Genomic DNA, 23,202 nt, shown 5'->3' on the forward strand with positions numbered 1-23,202 from the left:
TAGGGAATGTTTCTAGGCTGTGGGAGCCATCTTCTTCCTTGGGGATAGGTTCCACCTGCAACGCTTCATATTTATTTTTGAGGGTGATTGGGGGGTTTGTTGTCTGGGTGGGGGGAGCAGGTTTCCTGCGCCGAGCAGAACTTGCTACCATTCCCCATCTCTTGTTCCCCCAGCCTTGCAGTTTGTAGGATGGAGCTGCTTAGCCACACTGGCTCCAGCAGCCTGCTGAGTTTGTGAGAGGGCGCTGCTCCAGCGATCTATTTCCCTCTCACATTCCCTGATGGTCCTTAACCTATTTACTTCCTCCCTCAGCTCTGCCACCACGTGAAGGAGTTCCGCCCCGCGAGCACAGCTCCCACAAGTGTAGCCGGTACCAGAGGCATGAGCTGGTGTGGGAGGGGGGCACTGCCTACAGCCCAGGGTCTGGGGAGCTGCATGGACCCACTGAGGCTCTGTCTGGGTGGCAACATCCATCCTGTTCGCTGCGGCACCCGGAGCAGTTTTAATCTTCTGCGTGGTAGCCACCACGGTCCGCGGCCCCGTCTGACCAGCCTCTCCCTGAGCCCGTCCTGCTCACCCTGCCCGCTCGAACTGCCGCTCAAACTGCCTCTTTGTACTAACGTGCGCCGCACCTCCTTGCCACGCTCCTTTTCATCTACATCTCTTAGGCTACATAACTGCATTAGAGTTACAGCTTTCCTGAGGCCAGTCTGTGTAAGTTGCACCTGAAGTGAAGCACAATATCCTGTGGTGCTACATGGATATCCAGCAGGCTCCATTTCTCCCTTTATCCTTATCGTCTTCTGACATCTTGTGGAAACATCTGACATTGCTATGACAGTGAACTTCCTATAAATAAACCTGGTGTCTTTCATAAAGCATACATAACTCCTTGCCCCCTCAAACTACCAAGATTTCTGAGGGTATTGAGCTATTTGATTACAGATTTAGAATCATAGAGTCATAGAATCATAGAATCAGTAGGTTGGAAAAGACCTGTTAGATTATTGAGTCCAACCATTCCTACCTGGCACTAAACCATGCCCCTGGTTAGGTGCCCCTGCACCTCATCTACCCATCTCTTAAATACCTCCAGGGATGCTGACTCAACCACCTCCCTGGGCAGCCTGTTCTAGTGCCCAGGGACACTTTCTGTGATTTTTTTTTTTCCCTAATATCCAGTCTGAACCTCCCCTGGTGCCGTTTGACGCCATTCCCCCTTGTCCTGTCCCCTGTCACTTGAGAGAAGAGACCAGCACCCTACTCTTTACAAGCTCCTTTCAGGTAATTGTAGAGAGTAATAAGGTCTCCCCTCAGCCTCCTCTTCTCAAGGCTAAACCACCCCAGTTCCCTTAGCTGCTCCTCGTAAGACTTGTTCTCCAGCCCCTTCATCAGCTTCTGGCGGGGCCCAGAGAGTGGTGGTAAATGGAGTTAACTCCAGCTGGAGGCCAGTCACAAGTGGGGTTCCTCAGGGCTCAGTACTGGGTCCAGCCCTGTTCAATGTCTTTATCAATGACCTGGATGAAGGCATTGAGTGCACCCTCAGCAAGTTTGCAGATGACGCTAAGCTGGGTGGAAGTGTGGATCTGCTGGAGGGTGGGGAGTCTCTGCACAGGGATCTTGACAGGCTGGACCGCTGGGCTGAGGCCAATGGCATGAGGTTTAACAAGGCCAAATGCCAGGTCCTGCACTTGGGGCACAACAACCCTATGCAGTGCTACAGACTACAAGAAGAGTGGCTGGAGAGCTGTACAGAGGAGAAGGACCTGGAAGTGTTGGTCAACAACTGACTGAACATGAGCCAGCAGTGTGCCCAGGTGGCCAAGAAGGCCAATGGCATCTTGGCTTGTATCAGAAACGGTGTGACCAGCAGGTCCAGGGAGGTTATTCTGCCCCTGTGCTCGGCACTGGTGAGACTGCACCTCGAATACTGTGTCCAGTTCTGGGCTCCTCACACAAGAAGATGTTGAGGCTCTGGAGCGTGTCCAGAGAAGAGCAACGAAGCTGGTGAGGGGACTGGAGTGTTCCCTCAAAAGGCCACATGTGGTACAACTCATTTTTTCTTCAGAATCATGCTGGGCAGATGATGGCTTTCAAGTGACAGAGAACAGGAGTGGGAGCACAGCAAACTGAAGGGATTTCTTCATGCTGTTAACATAGCTTTAGTTTGTGGGAGATAAAATCGTGATGTAGCTGTGCAGCATAAGGGGTGTGTGTGCACACTGAGAATACTGTGAGATTGCACTCTTACTGAAATTTAACTTTTTTTAGTATATTTTGAAATTGTAAAATTAATGTTGTACTAGTGATAGAATCAAACCTGTTCTTAATTAAAAATAAACAAACCAACATAGAGAGCAGTTTATACTAGAACTATTTCTCTTGAATTTCTGCACACTACTAACCATGACAGCCCCCAAAGTTTTCAGTCACATTGGCAGCTGGGATTCACCTGCCATTTGATGCTTATTCCTTTCTATGAATTCTTCAAATTGCAACAAGGCTGGTGAAGGGTCTGAAGTACAGGTCTTATGAGGAATGGCTGAGGGAAGTGGAGTTGTTTAGCCTGGAGGAGGCAGAGGGGAGACCTTATAGCTCTCTGCAACTCCCTGAAAGAAGGTTGTAGCGAGGCAGGTGCTGGTCTTGTCTGCCAAGTAAGAAGTGATAGGATGAGAGGAAAGGGTCTCAAGTTGCGTCAGAGGATTAGACTGGGTATCAGAAAAATATGCTTTACTGAAAGAGTGGTGAAGCATTGGAAGAGGCTGCCCATGGAAGTGGTGGAGTCATCATCCCTGGAGGTGTTCAAAAAATATGAAGATATGGCACTTTGGAACTTGGTTTAATAGGCATGGTGAAGTCAGGCTGATGGTTGGACTGGATAATCTTAGAGGTCTTTTCCAGTCTTAATGATATTATGATTCTGTCTGAGGCATGCCTCGAGTTTGCAGGCACAGATGGAGACACCACAGGCAAAAGGCTGCACTGCTCCCTGCACTGGGTGTCCATCAGTTTCACTTCCCACACCACTAGCTCAACCCTGCTTCCCACACAGTGAGCCTGACAACCCCGCTCCCCACAACATGATCCCAAACCCCCTCCCCACAATGTCATCCTGCCAACCCCACTCCCCACATAGGTAATCCACCAACTCCACTTCCCACATAGCCAGCCCACCAACACCCCTCTCCACACTGCCAACCCATCAGCCTTGCTCCCCACAATGTGATCCCAAGCCCACTTCCCACACTGCCATCCTGCCAGCACCGCTCCCCACAGAGTTAACCTACCAACTCCACTTCCTGCACTGCCAGCAAGCCAACCCTGCTCTCCGCACTGTGAGCCCACCAACACCGCTCCTCACAATGCAATCCCACCAACACTGCTCCCCTCACAGGTCATTCACCAACCCCGCTTCCCACACTGCCAGCCTACCAGCTGGCCTCCCCATAGACCAAGCCCGACACCACGCCCCACAACACAATCCTACCAACTCCACTCTCCACAGAGCAAGCCCACCAAGTTCCAACCTCCCTGCCACGGGCAGGGACATATCCCACTATATCAGGCTGCCCAAGGCTCCATCCAACCTGGCCTTGAACACCTCCAGGGATGGGACAGCCACAGCTTCCATGGGCAGCCTGTGCCAGTGTCTCACCACTCTCATGGTGAAGAAATTCTTCCTTATGTCTAGCCTAAATCTCCCCCTCTCCAGTTTATACCCATTGTCCCTAGTCATATCACTACAAGCCTTTGTGAACAGTCCCTCTCCAGCTTTCTTGTAGCCCCCATCAGGTACTGGAAGGTCGCTATAAGATCTCCCTGGAGCCTTCTCTTCTCCAGGCTGAACAAGCCCAACTCTCTCAGTCTGTTCCCCTATGGGAGGTGCTCCAGCCCTGTGATGATCCTTGTAGCCCTCCTCTGAACCCATTCCAACAGCTCCACATCCGTCTCATGTTTGGGGATTCCAGAACTGGACACAATACTCCAGATGAGGTCTCACAAGAGAGGAACAGAGGGGTAGAATCACCTCTCTCAACCGGCTGGTCATGCTTCTTTTGATGTAACCCAGAATACACATGGCCTTCTGGGCTGCGAGTGTGCATTGCTGGCTCACGTCAATCTTCTCATCAACCAGCACTCCAAAGTCCTTCTCCACAGGGCTGCTCTCAATTACATCATACCCCATCCTGTATTGAAACCAGGGACTGCCCCGACCCAGGTGTAAAACCTTTCATTTGGCCTTGTTGAACCTCATGAGGTTCTCACAGCCCCACTTCTCCAGCCTCTCCAGGTCCTTCTGGACGACATCCCACCCTTCTGTTGTGACAAGCGCACCACTCAGCTTGGTGTCACCTCCAAACTTGCTGAGGGTGCACAAGACCTCCCTTCTCAGAGCTCTTTCCCAACCAAACAAGGATTCTCAGGCACATGGTATGAATGTTGGGGTTGTCCCTTGCAGGGACAGGAGCTGCTCTCAAGGATGCTTGTGGCTCCTTGCAGCTCAGGACTGCCCAATGCCATGCTGGTCATGCCATTTCTGATACAAGCCAAGATGCCATTGGCCTTCTTGGCCACCTGGGCACACTGCTGGCTCATGTTCAGTCAGTTGTCGACCAGCACTCCCAGGTCCTTCTCCTCCAGGCAGCTTTCTAGCCAGACTTCTCTTACTCTGTAGCACTGCATAGGGTTGTTATGTCCCAAGGGCAGGACCCATGCATGGTGCAAATGAAATTGTTTATTGAGTGAAGGTACAAGCCTTATATACCCTAATTTGCCTTGTTAACACCTACCCCAGTAAAATTCCACAGCTAGAGTTTCCATGGTTACATAAAGACAAGAACTGCAGCTAAGGATGTACACCATATCTCCTTGTTATGCTTTCTGCTTGTTCACTTCTCACATACTTCACCACTATCCCATGAGTATAGCTAATGGTTCCAAGGACTTTAACCTAGCTAGCAAGATTCAGATCAATGGCTGCTTGGTCTGTGCTCGCTATTGATATCGTAGGCATGCCAAAGCATCGGCCACCTGCACTGGCATACACATGACAGTGGAATCTTTAAGTCTGTACAGATTCAGGGACAGAGTCTTCTCTCATCGAGTTCAAACCCAAACATGCTTTCTCCCATAGCCATGCACGCAGCTCCCTGCGTCTCAGGACACTGATGCCATGTACGCAGCTCCCTGCAGCTCAGGACACTCTGACGCCATGCACGCAGCTCCCTGCAACTCAGGACACTCTGATGCCATGCACGCAGCTCCTTGCAGCTCAGGACACTCTGACGCCATGCACGCAGGTCTCTGCAACTCAGGACACTGGCGCCATGCCTGCAGCTCCCTGCAACTCAGGACACTGACGCCATGCCTGCAGCTCCTTGCAGCTCAGGACACTCTGATGCCATGTACGCAGGTCCCTGCAGCTCAGGACACTCTGACGCCATGCACGCAGGTCCCTGCAACTCAGGACACTCTGACGCCGTGCACGCAGGTCCCCTGCAGCTCAGGACACTCTGACGCCGTGCACGCAGGTCTCTGCAGCTCAGGACACCCTGATACCAAGCCCGCAGCTCCCACCCAGCGCTGCGCACGCACCGGCCGCTGCCGTCAGTTCCGCCCGCCCCGCCCCGCACTCCCGGCACCCGGAGGAGGCGGGGGCGGCTCCTGTCCCGGCTGTGAGTGGCCCCCCATCCCTGCGTTACCCACCCAGAGGCTCCCCTGGGGCTCCCCTCGCCTCTGGCTGCATCTCAGCCCCTTCCCTGCACCGTGCTGGGTTCTGTGCTTTGCAGCAGGAGCGGGGAGCGGAGGGACCGGGCGCTGCAGGGAGAAGGGAGCAAGGGTGGGAAAGGGAGTTGGCAGCAGCGAGGCTGTCAGTGGTCATGAGCATCCTCCTTCATATCCTCTTCCTCTCTGCTGCCCGTGCTCCCGAGCTCCCAGCTCTTTTTCTTCCTTCTCTTTGGTGAAACCAACAGTGTCAGGTTAAAGCTGTGCAGTAGGGTGGGTTTCTTTACTTGCTTTTGTTTATTTGTTTGGATTTTGGGTCTTTTTTTTTTGTTGTTCCTTTATTTTATATTTTAGAGAGTGTTTGGTGCTGCAGCCCTCCCCAAAGGAACTGTGTGGTCCAGAGGAGAAGCTGGGCTTGGCTATGGGCATCTTCGTTTGAGACCCGGCTGCAGGACAGGCTGTTTTAGATAGAACAGAACTATTTTAGTAGTTCTAGGGGAGAAGGAACTCTGAGTATTAGTAGCTGTAGATATTTGTAATTGGTGTTGGTCTCTTCTCCCAAGTAGAAATGATACGAGGAGAAGAAATGGCCTCGTGTTGTGCAAGGGGAGTTTTAGATTAGATATGCTATGGGGACAGGCTGAGAGAGTTGGGGTTGTTCAGCCTGGAGAAGAGGTGGTGAGGCTTTATAGTGGCCTTCCAGTACATGAAGGGAGTCTAAAGGAAAGATGGGGAGGGACTTTTTCCAAGGGCATGTAGTGATAGGTTGAAGTGGAATGGCTTTAAATTGGAAGGGGGAAGATTTGGATTGGACATTCTTCACGCTGAGGGTGGTGAGGCACTGGAACAGGTTGCCCAGGGAAGTTGTGGATGCCCCCCTCCCTGGAATTGTTCAAGACCAGGTTGAATGGGACCTTGAGCAGGCTAGTCTAGTGTGGGGTGTCGCTGCCCATGGCAGGGGGTGTTGGAACTGGATGGTGCTTAAGGTTCCTTGCAACTCGAACCATTTTATGATTCTATGATATCGGGAACAATTTCCCCACTGAAGGATTTCTCAGGCACTGGAAAAGGCTGCCCAGGGAGGTGGTTGAGTCACCATCTGTGGAAGTATTTAAAAGATGGGTAGATGAGGTGCTCAGGGATATGAGTTAGTAGTAGACAGGTACGGTTGGACTTGATGATCTCAAATGTGTTTTCCAACCAACTGATGCTATGATTCTATGAAAAGCATTGCCTGGTCTGGGTGAACCTGCATGTGTTTTGAGAAAATAATGGCTTAATTTCTTCTCAAAAATAAGTGTTCTGGACCTGATTTTGTCCTGATCAGCCACAGACAGCTGTATAAAGTTTGCTCATTCTGATTTAGTGCCAGTTTCCATCCTGTGACATACAGTTTTCCCTAATTCCCCAAGGCATTTTGTAAAGACAGACTGGAGAACCCAGGTCTTGCAAGACATCCCTTCTGAGGTGGTGTTTTGGCCAGTATTGTTCTGTGCCTGTGGCAGAGAGAGATTCTCTGCTTTCTTTGTAGCAATAAGACAAGGGGTAATCATTTCAAACAAAGAGGGGAGAGGTTTAGACTAGATATTAGGAAGAAATTTTTTATGCTGTGGGTGCTGAAAATCTGGCACAGGTTTTACAGAGAGTTGATAGAGGCCACATCCCTGGAAACATTCAGGGTGAGGTTGGATGAGGTTCTGAGCAACCTGATGTGGTTGAATATCCCCCTGCTTACTGCAGGGGGGTTGGACTGGATGACATTTATGGTCCCTTCCAACCCAAACCAGTCTATGAATTTTCCGTATTTCCCCAAGGCATGTTGTGGAGATGGACTGGAGTGCCCGAGTCTCACAGGATGTCTTTTCTGAGGTAGTGATTTGGCCATCTTCACTCTGTGCCTGTGACAGAGATTCTGTGCGTCCTCATGCATTAGGGAGCTGCACAGCAGATGGGAAACTGATTTGGTTGAAAAAAAATCTTACTTTATGTTTTTCTGTGGTGCATGACTGAGAATGCTCATTGTGTGCTGTCTAACTTTGGCAGTAGGCTGCATGGTTGGAGATGTTAAATGATGAAAGCAAGGATTACTATTGTAGCACATACATGCAGGATGCAGAAGTGTTTAGCATCCAAGTCCTGGTTTGATTCAGCAACAATGCGTACTTGTGAATGATAAAAATATGTGTTTTTCTTTTACTAGCCTGTAGCTGATGCAAAATGAGTGTTCCTGACTACATGCAGTGTGCTGAAGACCATCAGACTCTCCTGGTTGTGGTTCAGCCGATTGGCATTGTACCCGAAGAGAGCTTTTTCAGGATCTACAAGCGAATTTCAGCAGTGAGTCAAGTTAATGTGCGTGACTCTCAGCGCGTGTTGTATATCCGTTACAGGCACCATTATCCCCCCGAGAACAATGAATGGGGGGATTTTCAGACACACCGGAAAGTTGTGGGACTGATAACTATTACGGACTGCTCTTCTCCGAAAGACTGGCCTCAGACTTTTGAAAAATTCCATCTTCAAAAGGAAATGTATGGTTCTACTCTCTATGATTCCCGGTTGTTTGTCTTTGGGCTTCAAGGAGAGATTGCGGAGCAGCCTCGCACCGATGTGGCGTTTTATCCCAGTTATGATGAATGTGAAACCGTGGAGAAGAGAATAGAAGATTTTATCGAGTCCCTCTTCATCGTGTTGGAGTCTAAGAGGCTTGACAGAGCCACCGATAAGTCTGGAGACAAGATCCCACTCCTCTGTGTTCCTTTTGAGAAGAAGGATTTCGTAGGTCTGGACACCGACAGTAGGTAAGCAGCTATTTTTGTCAGCTTGCAGGTCTTGAAAGAACATGTGGCTTTTCCTGGCCTTTAGACTAAGCCTATTAGAAGGGACAAAGCGTGCTTTGTTGCAACAAAGGTTGTGCTTCTGTCTTGTTGTGTATGGCTACTGTAATTTAATGTCTAGTCTAACCGTATTTGGTATTTTGAGTTTATGCATATATATGTTTAACTTATGAGGCTTATCAAATAGTAGAAAGAAGTCACAGGAAAGATTTGACAGATTCTGCTATAAAAAGGCGTTTTGCTGGAAAGCTTCAGGTGTTTTACAGATATACAGTATTACTAAAAAAATTCAATTAACATTAATGAAAAACGATTTTATATTATGTTGAGCAGTTTTTGACTTATCCTTCTTACTGTGTCTTTTTCCCCCTAAGCCTCCATCTGCTTTTTTGTCATATGAAACAGTGACCATTTGTTTTTAAGTCCAGCGTTTTTCCTTGTCTTTCATTTTTATTTAATTATTTGATATTCTTGGCCCATCTTGTTTTGCTACTGTTCTTCTTACAACTGTTTGCTTTGGTTTTGTGTGTGTTATAGTTTTTTTGTTTGTTTGTTTTTTAATACATATTTCCTCCCTAATCATTTGCATGTTCAGCTTTCAGATTTGAGTGTTACAAAGTTCTTGTATTAGGGATTAGTAATTCTGGCTTGTTAGCTACAGGCAGCGCAAAATCTGTTTGATGCTGCTGTTCTGTTCACAGTCAAATCCAAAGGATGGAAGCGTCCACCTTCCTTTTGTCTTGGAAAAGACAGAGATGTGAAAGCCCTATGAAAACACATAGTATACATGGGAATAGCATCTGACTTGTACTAGTAGGGATGTCAGCAGTGATTATTGTGGGTAAAAGCTTAGAGATGTCCAGGCAGGGTTGTCCAGAGCTGTCCAGGCAGGTGTGCAAAGCCTTCTCATCATGTACTTCAGCTCTGCCTGCATAATTGGTCCTGGCCTTAGGATTGCTGCATAAGAATGTGATATACTGGAAGAAAGTAAGTTTCTGATTAGTTTGATACACTACACTAAATTGTCCCTACGCTACTGAACTTCCATTAGTGGTATAAATTATTATGTGATTGTTTCTTAGAACTCAGATTTAATGTCACAATTGAATGCTTTGCAAAAGGGAAGCTGAATGCCCCTGGTTCTGTAAGCATGCAGGTTAAGCACTGGCTCAAGTATGCGCACAAGCTTGCTTAGTGGTTTGAATACCATCAAGTTTTCCAGTAAATCTAGACATGGATATACTTTAAAAGTTTGCAGCACTGAACTGCACAACGAAAAACTGTTAAATATTCTAATATTTCTGTTCAGTAGTAAGAAAGGTTTTCAGGTTTTTATTTTGCTCTGGAGTTAAGACATCTGATTGGTTTAAAACTTAAGGTTTATATATAAATAGCATAAACAAGTTCAGTTGCAACTCAAGTTGCCCAGAGAAGTCATGAACGCTCCATCCCTGGAGGTGTTCAAGGCGGGGTTGGATGAGGCTTTGAGCAACCTGATCCAGCGGGAGGTGTCTCTGTCCATGGGAAGGGGGTTGGAACAGGTTGATCTCCCTTCCAACCCAAACTATTCTATGAGTTAAAAAGTCTTTATATTCTGTTTAATATTTTTGCATGTCTGAATAAAGAAATACTCTAAATGTGTGGGATTTTTTAATATTTTTTGAGTTTTGAAATGAAAAGGAGAAATTTATGTAATCCCGTGTAGAGATGAGTCGTGTTGAAAAAAGCAGTTGGAAATACATGCACAAATGGTACCTGAGCCACTCTGCACTAGGCATCTTTTGAGTAACACGATGCATCTCTGCTGCTGCGTTCAACTTGGCAGAAATTCAGGACCATGAAAGATGGCTGAACTAACCAACTCTTTCAAGCCTAAGACTTTAGATGTGAAATGATAGTATATTGCATTTTAGTACTTGGGTTGCAATAAACAGCTTTTATTGTAGCATGATGTCTTTTGCAGTGACAGATTTCCTAATTAAGGGGAAAGCATTGCATTAAGTCATAGCGGGGAGATACAGGACTATAAAGGACCTTCTTCAGCTGAGTCCAGTTTCTGGTTTTGGAAGATGCTGTGTTGTTTAATTCTGTTCAGTGAGGAGTAAAGATTATCCGGAGGCATGTGTGTATCAGAACATCTGGTAGAATACCTTCTGCTTCTTTGTTGGTTTCGAGTCTGTCAGCATGATGAGTTTAAAGAATGAAATACAAAAATTGAGCTAGTGAGGCAAATGAAACAGCTTTTTCTAGAATAGGTGGAAATTTCTAAAGGGATAAGGCAACAAATGTCCCCTTACTCCTTTTTTTATATACCCTTTGTCCCTTTTTTTTATGTTTTATGTATATAATGTATCCTCATCTCCCAGTCAGTGTGTGACCACCACAAATATTCTATATTAAATGGAAGAGAAGGCACATTCTCTGTGCTTATAACAGAGAGCAGATGTCTTTGCTGCTGTAGTTGCAGATGTCTGCTTAGGTTAAATAATCATATCTTCTCCTGTAAGGTCTAAAATTGAAGTTAAACTTTACAGTGTGTAGCCAAGGTCTCATTAGATGTAAATTACAGCCGTCACCTTGAGCCAATGAACTGGACTGGTATATTGAGTGGAAATACGTTAAGAAGTGACACACGACTTAGTAATTACGGTCACACGATTTGAAGTTTAATTAAAAGGGCTGAACTTTTTTCATATCTTAAAAGATACTTTTCTCCAAGCAATTTATTGTACAATATTAAGGTTAATGCTTCTGTTACGATCAGGACTAGATAGATAGCATTGATCTTCTCTCTCACCCACTTAGTAAGACTAGCATTAATTTGTTTGCATGATGCTTGCAACACGATTGGCTTCTTTTAAGATGCAGTGTTCACAAATTAGGAACATGGATTATTATGATGCATTTCAAATAAGATAATTCTTGGGAAAAGTGGAACCCATCTTTGTCATTTGCAAGTTGCTGGTGTAATGAGCAGAAGATGGCAACACACACAAAACCATTATTATTTGTGTAGAAGAATTTTTTTAGGCTGTTAGAAAATTTTATGTATGAAAAATAGTGGGTTAAGTCCAAAGAAGTTTTGAAGAAAGGTTGTCATCTTAACTAAAAGTTATAGAAGTTACAGACTCTGACTTGGGTTTAATCCTGGAAAGCGTAGCCAGAGGGTGGTCTTGCCAAATCTGTTGACTTTTCTCTCTCTCTTTATCTGTGAATTAGGCAAAAATTTATGTGGTCGCAGGGCTGCTGAGGGCAACCAAAAAAGTTACTTGTAGAGGACGGGGAACTGAGTGAAAAGAATGGAAATGCGTCTTCTCATAATGATACAAAGGTTCTACAAACTTGAAACTAGGAAACGTACTTGCCAGAAATACGAGAAATCCCACTTGTTTAATTTTTCTATTTTATTTCTCTTTTCAGCTAAAAAAATAAATGTAACTCATGTATGATTATAAATCTACTTGGAAAAAGCTCATTTTAATGTTGTTTACATTAGTTTGTCTTAGATTCTTTCTTTTTTTAACACTGGTAAGGCATCCATTTGATACTATTGAGTGATGAGAAAGTAGGGCTCTATTTATAGATGTGTTTTTCTCTATACAGTATTGTAGATGGGATTTGTTCACTGATTTATCAAAGTTTAAGGTATCTCAGTATGTGTATGTGGCTGTTAATTTTGTTTCTGTTTTCTGTCGTTCTAATTTTTTTTGTTCCTTTCTTTTTTTTTCCCCCCTTCTTCTCTCATACTGCCCTGTGAGTTTGTTATTGGGTCTAAAAAGGTAGGCTGTGATCGCGTATATTTAAAAATAGTTAGCTTTCTTCCATGTACTGCCTTTCCACTCCGCCTTCATTGCATATTTTAGTGTTGCTTTTTATGTTTATTTTTCAGTACACACAAAAATAATTGCTGCCTGGAGCCTTACACCTGTGGTTGACCCCCTTTTGGCGCATTTGGCAATTATATTTGGTAGTAATGCTGACTTTTTTTGTAGGACACACATAATTTGCTTAGGCGGCTGCTGGCCTCTGGAATTTGCTTCATTTTTTAAACTCCAAAGCCATGAAGCTGTTGCTGCCTGTGTTTGGTTTCCAAATTCAGAAGTTCTGGCAGTCGATCAAATGCCGTAGCTGTGTCTTTTAAGTCTGGATAATGTTATGAGTGGTGATATCTATAGTTCTGCATGCTAATTGGAACTGATGGAATCTGATGGAAATTTTTGTTGAAGCATTTTGCATGAATACTTTTGCAAATTCATTTTGCATGTTTCTTGTTTGTAAATTTAGCCCCTTTTGAAATTTGGAGGACCCAGAAATTCTTTCAAACCTGTTGCTGGGTGGTTTGTGGTGAAAATAAATTCTATCTTGAAATATAACATTGTTGCTCTGAATTTTCCATACAATTAACATGAAATCCTTGAAAAGAGTTGGGGATGAAGTGGTAAAGCATGTATCCTCTACGTGGTGGAATAAGGTGGAAATGGAAATGGGGTAGAGCAGTACATTCCTGCAGTGGGTTTAATGTCCTCCAGGATGAAGTAGTAGTGATGGTCTCTGATGGTAATGATTGTGGTTATCATTCTGAGGAGAACATGAAGAGCATGTTAGCTACCAAATTAACACAACTAACTTTAGAGAATAATATTTCAACTTTGTTGTCAACTGTATGCATACATAATTTGAGGAGAACACCTTCTGAAGAGGAGTTTGGATGACTAACGCTATGGGATATTCCATGTGTGGTCCCACATTACGTGGCATTGCCTTCCTTGAGGATATTTCTGAGGGTGTCACACTCTGGAAGGTGTGTCTTTAGGTTAGATTTGGGTGTGTCTTTGAGGCTTAATGTCCTGAATGACTTTCTAGAGGAGAAATAAATAGAAACAGCTTTTAGCAGCAGGGTACTACAAAGAGCTGACCTAGAAAAACCTTGTTGTCTGTCCTGGTTCAGCCCCCCAGCTCCATTAGCAGCCATACATGAGCAGTTGTGATCCCAGTTCAACCGCACCCATCCCTGGGGAAAGGGAAACGAAGGAAGGAATCTTGTGGGTTGGACACTAAAACAGCTTTAATGAAACACAAATAATAATAATAATGAAAATACCATTAATAAGGAAATAATAAAATATATACAAATATATGAAATCAAGCTGCCCTCAGTGATTATGTCACTGCTAATGCTGCAGAGCAGGTGTAGGGAAAAGGTCTTGGGCTGGACTTGGTAGCAGATGGGATCTGGTCTCGGGAACTGGATTCAGGTGTGCATGGGTCTGGGATCAGGGCAAAGACGAGTTCCATATTAGATGATGGGCATCAAAGAAGAGGGCTTGATCCTTATGATTCTTCAGTTTTATATTAAGTGTGATGTTTATGGGATGGAATGTTCTGTTGGTCAGTTTGGGGTCACCTGTCCTGTCTGCTTCTCCCTGAAGGTGCAACCCTTTTTAACCCCTTTCACTTATGGCATTCTGTCAACTCAAGGATGGCCTTCATCTCTTTAGCGATAGATGTATGCAATGGCCTTTCTGCGTACCAGTGCCCCATTACTTTGGAGATAATTAGAAATTTGAAGAGTTACCACTTCTAGAGATAGACACTGTCTGAAAAAAATGCAGTTAACTTCCGGACAGTGAAGTTACTTAGATGAGACTTAGCTGAAAAGTTAGAACATTGATTCTGCTTTGTCTCAAACCAGAACTTCCTTTTATCCTAGAAGAAGTAGTGATCAATTTACAGGGACTTCCTGTTATCGGATAGATTAGGATTAAGCCGTTGACATGAAAAATAATGAAAGTGTTTTAATAAAAAATAAGTTATAGAGAAGGTATCTATGAGCTTCTCTCTTTCAACTTTGTGGCCACATTCTTCAGATAAAGCTGTGAAGCAAAACTAGATATTAAAGTGAATAATCCTAATTTTATGCTGAGCTGTATCGGCATGTATGATTTTTTTTCAGTTAAATTTGCACCCCAGTGTGCCTTGGAGAACCCATCAATCATGTAGACATGTTTTTAACAACGTGATATTGTAGATAGGGGATTATTTTTCAAAACAAGCTTCTGAAAACTGAAGTAAATTAAGTTTTGCTGTGGAGAGGGGATTTAGTTTTAATGAAATCTTTACTTTTTGTCTTTTTGGATGAACTTGCAGCAGTTGGGGAGAGTGGCGGAAAAAGCCTGAATTCGTTGTACTTAGTTGTGAGCACTAAACTAAGACACAGTTTATACCTTTGTACAGTGCATACTTGCTCTATAGTAAGTGAGAAAATGTTTTCCAGGAGGATGTGAAGACTTGCAGGGATTGTAGGAGAGATCCTGTTTTGGCACCACATTTGAGAGCCTGAAAATAGGTGGAATTAATTCAATCTTTGAATAACTATTAGTAGATGTCTTCATTATCATGAATATATTATCTATTTGTTTATAAAGAAGGAGAGGTTCTAAAAGAGAAATGTTTCATATGAACAGTGTTTATTGATGTCTAAGTGAATAAATGCACTCAAACTTTGCATATATTGACATATACGTAAATCTTCAGCAAAATTAAGTATTAGTTAGGAAGAGCTGTTGGTGAGACAGCGTGATCGAAACAGCTCATCTGTTAGGTATTGATTTAGGTATCTGCACCATCCCTTTTCATTTGCTGCATGATTGTATTTATGAATGTAATCATATGCAGTCTGGAAAAACATTTAAAACCAGTAGTTTTGAGAGAATGAGAAATGTAATTTGTCCATAAACCTACAGAATACTTGAAAGTCTGAAGAGAGGAAGTTTAAACTGTTAGCATCTTTGAAAGGAATTATAGCTGTCTAAGGAAGTGATGATTCTTCAATTCCACTATTTATTCTGTATAAAACAAAGTAAAAGCAACATAACACGTATAATCTTAATTTCATTCTGGAATGCAGAGATAAACCTGACTTGAATCAGTATTGTATAAATGAGTATAACTTGTTTACGACATTAGAAAGTAGCTTTTTGACTGAGGGTAATTCTCTCTAACCCAAAGCTCAGATTGAAATCTCAGTAGGATTTAATGCTCTTCCTGCAGAGCAGCTTTAGTTTTCACTTTGAATTTTCTTGCATTGTTTTCTTGTAAAGATCTGTAAGGTACATGGTTATTGAAAACTAAATTAAAAAAATTGCTATTTCTTGACATATCTGAAAGATAAAGAGTAACAGGTGCTTTGTATTTAGCTTAATTTAATGTCATCACCTTCAAAAATGTGAATGTGATATGACAGATCAGAAAAGCGGGAACATTTATGTAGGGGTCATCTGTAACTTTTTAGACAGCAAGGGGCATGGAAGTTACCGTGAAGGTCATGCAGTCCAACCATCCGGCAGGGAGCAGGGACATCTACAACCGGATAAGGCTGCTCAGAGCCTCATCCAACCTGACCTTGAATGTTTCCAGGGAGGGACCTTTACCACTTCTCTGGGGAACCTGTGCCAGTGTTTCACCACCCTCCGCATAAAAAATTTGTAGTCTAAACCTCTCCTTTTAGTTTAAAACTATTACCCCTTGTCCTATTGCTACAGGTCCTGCTAAAACATTTTTCCCCGTCTTTCTTATAAGCCCCCTTTAAGTATTGAAAGGAAAGCTTCTTGTCTCCTTTTATAATTCCCAGTTTTTCTTGTAAGCCATGACACTGGTTCTGATTGCTTTTCTACTTTTTATAAGAACATTGTGTGTTCTTTTTATAAGAACATTATCCATATAAATTGGTCACTTTCTCTTCATCTTTTTGATGAACTGTTCCTTCTTTGAACCATCTGCAAGGAATAAGACATTATTTGTTGGCTGAATGCAGTGGTTATGCTTCAGACTCTCTCTTTGGTGAAAAGAAAAACCAACACAAACAAAAAAAACTGAAAAGCAAACAAACTAGTCATATGTAATTGTTTTTATTATTAGTGTTTCTCCTAGCCTTTCTGCCTTAAAATCCAATAGGAATAGATTAATATGCTTATTCCTACCCTTGCACGTCCTATCCTCTGTCCCCCTTTTACTTTTTTCCCCACGCTGCAGACTTTATGAAGACAGATATGTTATGAAAGATTATTGTGTCACACTTTAATTCATCTCTAGGCTCCTCTGAGTTTTTATTCTGGAAGAACACCAACCACCCCAAACCCCACTTCATTCCGTAATCACAGAATCACAGAATCACAGAATCACAAGGTTGGAAAAGACCCATTGGATCATCGAGTCCAACCATTCCTAACACTCCCTAAACCATGTCCCTAAGCACTTCATCCACCCGTTCCTTAAACACCTCCAGGGAAGGCGACTCGACCACCTCCCTGAGCAGCCTGTTCCAGTACCCAATGACTCTTACTGTGAAGAATTTTTTTCTGATATCCAACCTGAACCTCCCCTGACGGAGCTTTAGGCCATTCCCTCTAGTCCTGTCCCCTGTCACTTGGGAGAAGAGGCCAGCTCCCTCCTCTCCACAACCTCCTTTCAGGTAGTTGTAGAGAGTAATAAGGTCTCCCCTCAGCCTCCTCTTCTCCAGGCTAAACAACCCCAGCTCTCTCAGCCGCTCCTCGTAAGACTTGTTCTCCAGCCCCCTCACCAGCTTTGTTGCTCTTCTCTGGACACGCTCCAGAGCCTCAACATCCTTCTTGTGGTGAGGGGTCCAGAACTGAACACAGTATTCAAGGTGCGGTCTCACCAGTGCTGAGTACAGAGGGAGAATAACCTCCCTGGACCTGCTGGTGACCCCATTTCTGATACAAGCCAAGATGCCGTTGGCCTTCTTGGCCACCTGGGCACACTGCTGGCTCATGTTCAGTCGGCTGTCAACCAGCACCCCCAGGTCCTTCTCTTCCGTGCAGCTCTCCAGCCATTCTTCTCCCAGTCTGTAGCGCTGCATAGGGTTGTTGTGCCCCAAGTGCAGGACCCGGCATTTGGCCTTGTTAAACCTCATCCCATTGGTCTCGGCCCAGCAGTCCAGCCTGTTCAGATCCCTTTGCAGAGCCTTCCTACCCTCCAGCAGATCCACACTTCCTCCCAGCTTAGTGTCATCTGCAAACTTGCTGAGGGTGCACTCAATGCCTTCATCCAGGTCATTGATAAAGACATTGAACAGAGCTGGACCCAGTACTGAGCCCTGAGGAACTCCACTTGTGACTGGCCTCCAGCTGGAGTTAACTCCATTGACCACCACTCTCTGGGCCCGGCCATCCAACCAGTTTTCAACCCAGGAGAGTGTACGCCTGTCCAGGCCAGAGGCTGACAGTTTCTGAAGTAGAATGCTGTGAGAAACTGTGTCAAAGGCTGTGTCAAAGGTAATCATGGCATTCCTCTTATATTGAACTCATGCTCTAGGGTATAGGAGTTCAGCACCCTAGGATTTTTGTTAGTGGATTTTTTAAAATCGTTAGGTTCAAATACGCGAGGTAATTTTATGAAGATATTCTGTTAGACTTAGTTTAATTGGTAAAGTATCCCTACATCTCCTAAAAGCTAAAAACGTAGAGTTATAACAGTCAATCTAAGATGGTCCTTTGTATTTTTTGGAAACTCCTTTTAAACAGATTCCTTGGAAATACTTCATGTATGCGATAGTGAATGACACCTACAGCACTTCTTTTGATCAACATGAGATGCTCTGAAAGTCAGGCTGTTTTACTTTGCACCTGGCACATTTCTTCAACTGCAACCAAACAAAAATAAATAGTAAGGTTAGTGCATTTATTGCATGGATTTTTTCCCAAGCTGCCGTTTCAGTTGTACTGAAGTGTCTGTCCAATATTTTCAATAGGACTTCATTGGGCTTGGCTATTAGTTTTGTTTGGGAAAGAACTTCGCTGTTTATTTTAGTACATTAAAAAAAGAGTAGCAAGAGAAACCCTGTCAGTTCTTGCCTGAAGTGATAGTGGTCACATTGGATCTGTAAGCGTGGAGCAGGGTGAAAAAGGAAAGGAGCTGAAGGCTCAATCAATTCTTTCACAGATCATCCCTTTAAAAGAAAAACGCACCTGTTTCATGGACCATGGCATTTCTAAAAAGATAGTATTGCTTTACAAGCATGAACAGCTCTTTACTTTTTGCAAACAGTGGGAAGCCAGTGCTGGAAGCAGCAGCAGCGTTCGGGACAACTCTCCGTGAGGACAACTCTAAGCTTAGAGTAACTGTTAGGCTTACGGTTAGGACTTACTGGACGGGACCAGATGGAGAGGTGGATGAGAGGCAGGTAGTTCTAGAGAGAGATAAGGTATTCCCTCAGCCTTCTTTTCTCCTGAGTGGACAATTCCATTTCTGTCAACCACTCCTCATCACGTTTGTGCTCTAGTCCCTTCACCAGCTTCGTTGCCCTTTTCTGGACATGCTCCAACACCTCAATGCCCTTCTTGTATCGAGGGGCCCAAAACTGAACACAGGATTTGAGGTGCGGTCTCACCGACAGTGAGTGTAGGCAAACAATCCCTTCCCTACTCCTGCTGGCCACATCATTTCTGGTCCAAGCCAAGATGCTGTTGGCCTTCTGGCCATCTCCTGCTTCTTTTTCATGTGGGCACCAATGACAGTGTAAAGAAAAGTGTGGGCAAGATAAAGCCCCGGGGGGCTCAAGTTGAAAGGGAGAGGTGCCCAAGTGATTTTCTACTCTGTCTGATCAATCAGAGACAGGAGTGCAGGCAGGAGAAAACACATCATACAGATCAATACCTGGCTTCGTGGCTGGTGTCATCACCAGGGCTTTGGTTCCAGTGATCATGGGAAGATTTTTGATGAATACAGCCTGTTGGGGAAAGATAGCGTCCAGCTACTGAGAAGAGGCAAGAGAATCTTTAAGTAAGAGATTGGCTGACTTCAAGAACTGTGCTTTAGACTAATTAACTTGGGGTGTTAGTATTCAAAACTGTGACACCTGCATATTCATAAACAGTAAGGTAGATGAGTGCATCTGTGGGAGTAGTTAGGGATGCTCCAAACCCTCTCCAAGAACAAGAATCGTAAGTGCAGCCACCTCCAGTACATTTCTACCAATGCATGTAGTCTGAGCGGCAACAAGGAGGAACTGGAGCTCTGTGCCCAGCCTGAGAGTTAAGATGTCATAGGAACCACAGGGATGTAGTGGGAAAACTCCATGTCTGGAAGACCAGGGTGAATGGCTACAAGCTGCTGCAGAAAGATAGGAAGGGAAGAAGAGGATAGAGTTGCACTTCATGTGAAAGAGAAGTTTGAATGTATAGAGCTAAACTATGGAGACTGTGAAAGTTCTGTCAAATGCCTTTGGATCATGATTAGTGGGATCATTACCAAGAGGCATTTTATGTCAGATATCTGTTACTGACCTCCCTCGCAGGATCACAAGGCTGATGAAACCTCACTTTGGCTGCTTAAGGCAGTCTCAGGCCAACAGAACTAGCTCCTTATCAGTGACTTCAATTACACGGACATTTGTTAGGAGAACAACACAGTGGTGTACCAATTGTCCGTCAGTTTCCTGGAATGCAGTGTGGGCTGCTTACTGCTATAGATGCTGGACTTACTGACTAGGAATAGCACAGTGCTAGATTTACTGCTCGCAAACAAAGATCACTTGCTTGTAGGCTTGGATACAGAATCATAGAATCACCAGGTTGGAAAAGACCTCTTGGATCATTGAGTCCAACCATTTCTATCTGCCACTAAACCATGTCCCTGAGCAGCACATTGTCTACCCATCTTTTAAACACCTCCAGGGATGGTAACTAAACCACCTCCCTGGGCAGCCTGTTCCAGTGCCCGATGACCCTTTCTGTGAAAAATTTTTCCTAATATCCAGTCTGAAGCTCCCCTGGTGCAGTTTGAGGCCATTCCCCCTTTTCCTATCACCTGTCACCTGTCACCTGGGAGAAGAGACCAGCACCCTCCTCTCAACAACCTCCTTTCAGGTAGTTGTAGAGAGCAATAAGGTCTCCCCTCAGCCTCCTCTTCTCCAGGCTATACAACCTCAGGTCCCTCAGCTGCTCCTCATAAGACTTGTTCTTCAGCCCCTTCACCGGCTTCATTGCTCTTCTCTGGACACGCTCCAGCAATCATAACACTGTGGAGTTTAAGATCCTGGTGAGCACAGTGAAGGTGAGTAGCAGGACAAAGACTCTGGATTTTAGAAGAGCCAGCTTCTATATGCTCAGAGCCCAGATGCAAGAGGTTCCATGGATGTTCCCTGGCAAAGGAGCTTGTGAGTGCTGGGAGTTATTCAAGAACAGCCTCCTGGAAGCTCAAGAATAGTTTGTCCTCTACCAAGGGAAAGGAAGAAGGCAGGACAAGAGACCACCCTGGCTTAGCAATGAGCTTTTGGGTGTACATAAAAGCAAAATAGAAGGACGCCAGCTATAGAAAGGCAGCCATATACCTACTGAGGACTACAGGAACCTTGCTTTGAAAGTTCTCAAGATGCAGTTGGACAAGGTGGTAGATAATCTTATCTAGGCTTCCTTTTCAATGAAAGGTTGACCCAGATGACCTTTCAATGACCCTTCCAAACTGGCGTGTTCTATGATCCTATTTTATTTCATTTGTGACAAGGCTATTCCTCTGAAGAGCAAACTTATGACTTGGTATGACCCTATGTGTGTAAATGCTTTGTAGCCAAAATACGTGATGCATTGCTTTTTTTCCCAATATATCGTCAAATTGTTGTTTTTTTTACTTTTGCAGATTATGCTGGTTAGAATCCATACAGGATATTTGCTCAGAGGAAGGGTAACTTAGACTTGATGTACTATTGAGAAGGAAATATAATTGACTTTAGGTGTTTATGATCTCAAACAAGCTTTTCCTGTAAATAACTGTAACTTGTACCTCTTATTTTGCAGACACTATAAGAAGCGTTGTCAAGGCCGGATGCGGAAACATGTTGGTGACCTGTGTTTACAAGCTGGCATGTTACAAGATTCCTTGGTGCATTATCACATGGCGGTGGAGCTTCTGCGGTCTGTGAATGACTTTCTGTGGCTTGGAGGTAGGATTTGGTGATGACAGTGAATCAAACAGTTAGTTGCTAAAATCAAGTAAATCAAACTATCTTCTATAACTTTCCTTCTGTGTTTGAAAAGTAGGAATGATTTTGGTGATCAAAATCTGGGTATCAGATGTAACTAAGAATTAAGTTGAAATAAAAATTAGTTAATGAGACATCAGAAAGAAATATGTGTAAGAAAACCTGCAATGTAAACTGTTTTACTGTGGTAAAGGCTATTTAAAAATATCAAACACAAATTTTTCTCAGTGATTACTTGGAAAATGTCTGCGTTTTTTACTGGATTGTACAGATGTTTTAAAAACCTTTCCTCTAGGTATCTGCTATGGACTGTTGGCAAAAGATTTTTGCCTTTGCATCTGCCAAAGCCCACAGATGTTTAATTTCCACTGACTTAACTTCCTTCCTTTCACATTAGCTCCTAGGCTTCACTTTTCCCCACGACTTTTCCTTCCTCCTTTCCTTTCCTGTTTTTCATTCCTACTTTTCTTCTGTTTATTTGATATACAAGTGACACTTGATGTCAATTACATGTTCTCAATTTCATACCCTTTCAGACCAATCACTCTCTCCAGTTCTGCTTTTAGCCATCTCATTCTACTTAGAAATCCACTTAGCTTCCTAATGGCTCTGTAGGTTACATAATATGAAAACCTTAACGCCTTCTGACCTTCGATATTTTTCCTTCTCGTTTTCCAAAAGGTTAAATGGCTCAAGATTTTTCAAGCAGGAAAGGAGGACTTTTTAACTTCCGCAGAGCACGAATATATTTTAAGACCCATCTGTTGGACCTAACAAGTTATAGAGTCAAAATAATGTGGATTGGAAGTTACCTCTGGAGGTCTCGAAGTCTGATCTCCTGCTCATATCACATCCAGTTCAATCAGGTTGCTAAAGGACCTGTCTGGCTGAGTTTTAAGTGTATTTAAGGCTGGAAGTTCTACAATATTATAGTTGAGCTCATAGTTCAAAAAAAACCAAACCAACAACAAAACATAAATCCTTGGCAGGGACACCTTCCATTAGACTAGGCTGCTCAAGGCTCCATCCAACCTGGCCTTGAACACTTCCAGGGAGGAGGCATCCACAACTTCCCTGGGCAGCCTGTGCCAGTGCCTCCCCCACCCTTATCGTGAAGACTTTTGTTCCTTGTCTAATATAAATCTTCCCCCTTCCAATTTAAAGCCATTCCCTCTCATCCTATCACTCCATGCCCTTGGAAAAAGTCCCTCCCCAGATTTCTTGTACACCTCGTTCAGTTCAGATACTGGAAGGCTCCTATAAGGTCTCCCTGGAGTCTTCTCCAGGCCGAACAAGGCCAACTCTCTCAGCCTGTCCTCATATGGGAGGCGCTCCAGCCCTCTGATCATCTTCATGGTCCTCCTCTGGACCTGTTCCCACAGTTCCATATGCTTCTTACCTTGAGGATTCTAGAACTGGATGCCAGGTGGAATCTCGACGAGAGTGGTGTAAAGGGGCAAAATCCCCTTCCTTGCCCTTCTGGCCACACTTCTTTTGATGCAGCCCAGGATACAGTTGGTCTTCTGGGCAGCAAGTGCACATTACTGACCTTTGTCAAGCTTCTCATCAATGAGCACCTTCAAGTCCTTCTTCGCAGGGCTGCTCTCAGTTACATTATCCCCCACTCTGTATTGGTGTTGCATG

General features: G+C 44.2%; 1 protein-coding gene across 3 annotated transcripts in view; it reads left to right on the forward strand.

Moving 5' to 3' along the window:
• Positions 1 to 5,545: 5,545 nt before the first annotated feature.
• The window catches only part of TRAPPC9 (trafficking protein particle complex subunit 9), a 536,040-nt gene continuing 518,383 nt past the window's right edge, over positions 5,546 to 23,202 (forward strand). For 2 of the 3 annotated variants that reach the window (XM_054059308.1, XM_054059310.1), the window contains exons 1-3: positions 5,546 to 5,675; positions 7,925 to 8,525; positions 21,374 to 21,519. In XM_054059308.1, the coding sequence (XP_053915283.1) occupies positions 7,942 to 8,525; positions 21,374 to 21,519 (730 nt within the window). In that variant the 5' untranslated portion in view covers positions 5,546 to 5,675; positions 7,925 to 7,941. Of the gene's footprint in view, positions 5,676 to 5,736; positions 5,998 to 7,924; positions 8,526 to 21,373; positions 21,520 to 23,202 lie in introns of those variants that run through there. The other variant, XM_054059309.1, reaches the window with a different exon arrangement.

This window comes from Cuculus canorus, chromosome 2, assembly GCF_017976375.1.
Source record: "Cuculus canorus isolate bCucCan1 chromosome 2, bCucCan1.pri, whole genome shotgun sequence".
Lineage (NCBI taxonomy): Eukaryota > Metazoa > Chordata > Aves > Cuculiformes > Cuculidae > Cuculus > Cuculus canorus.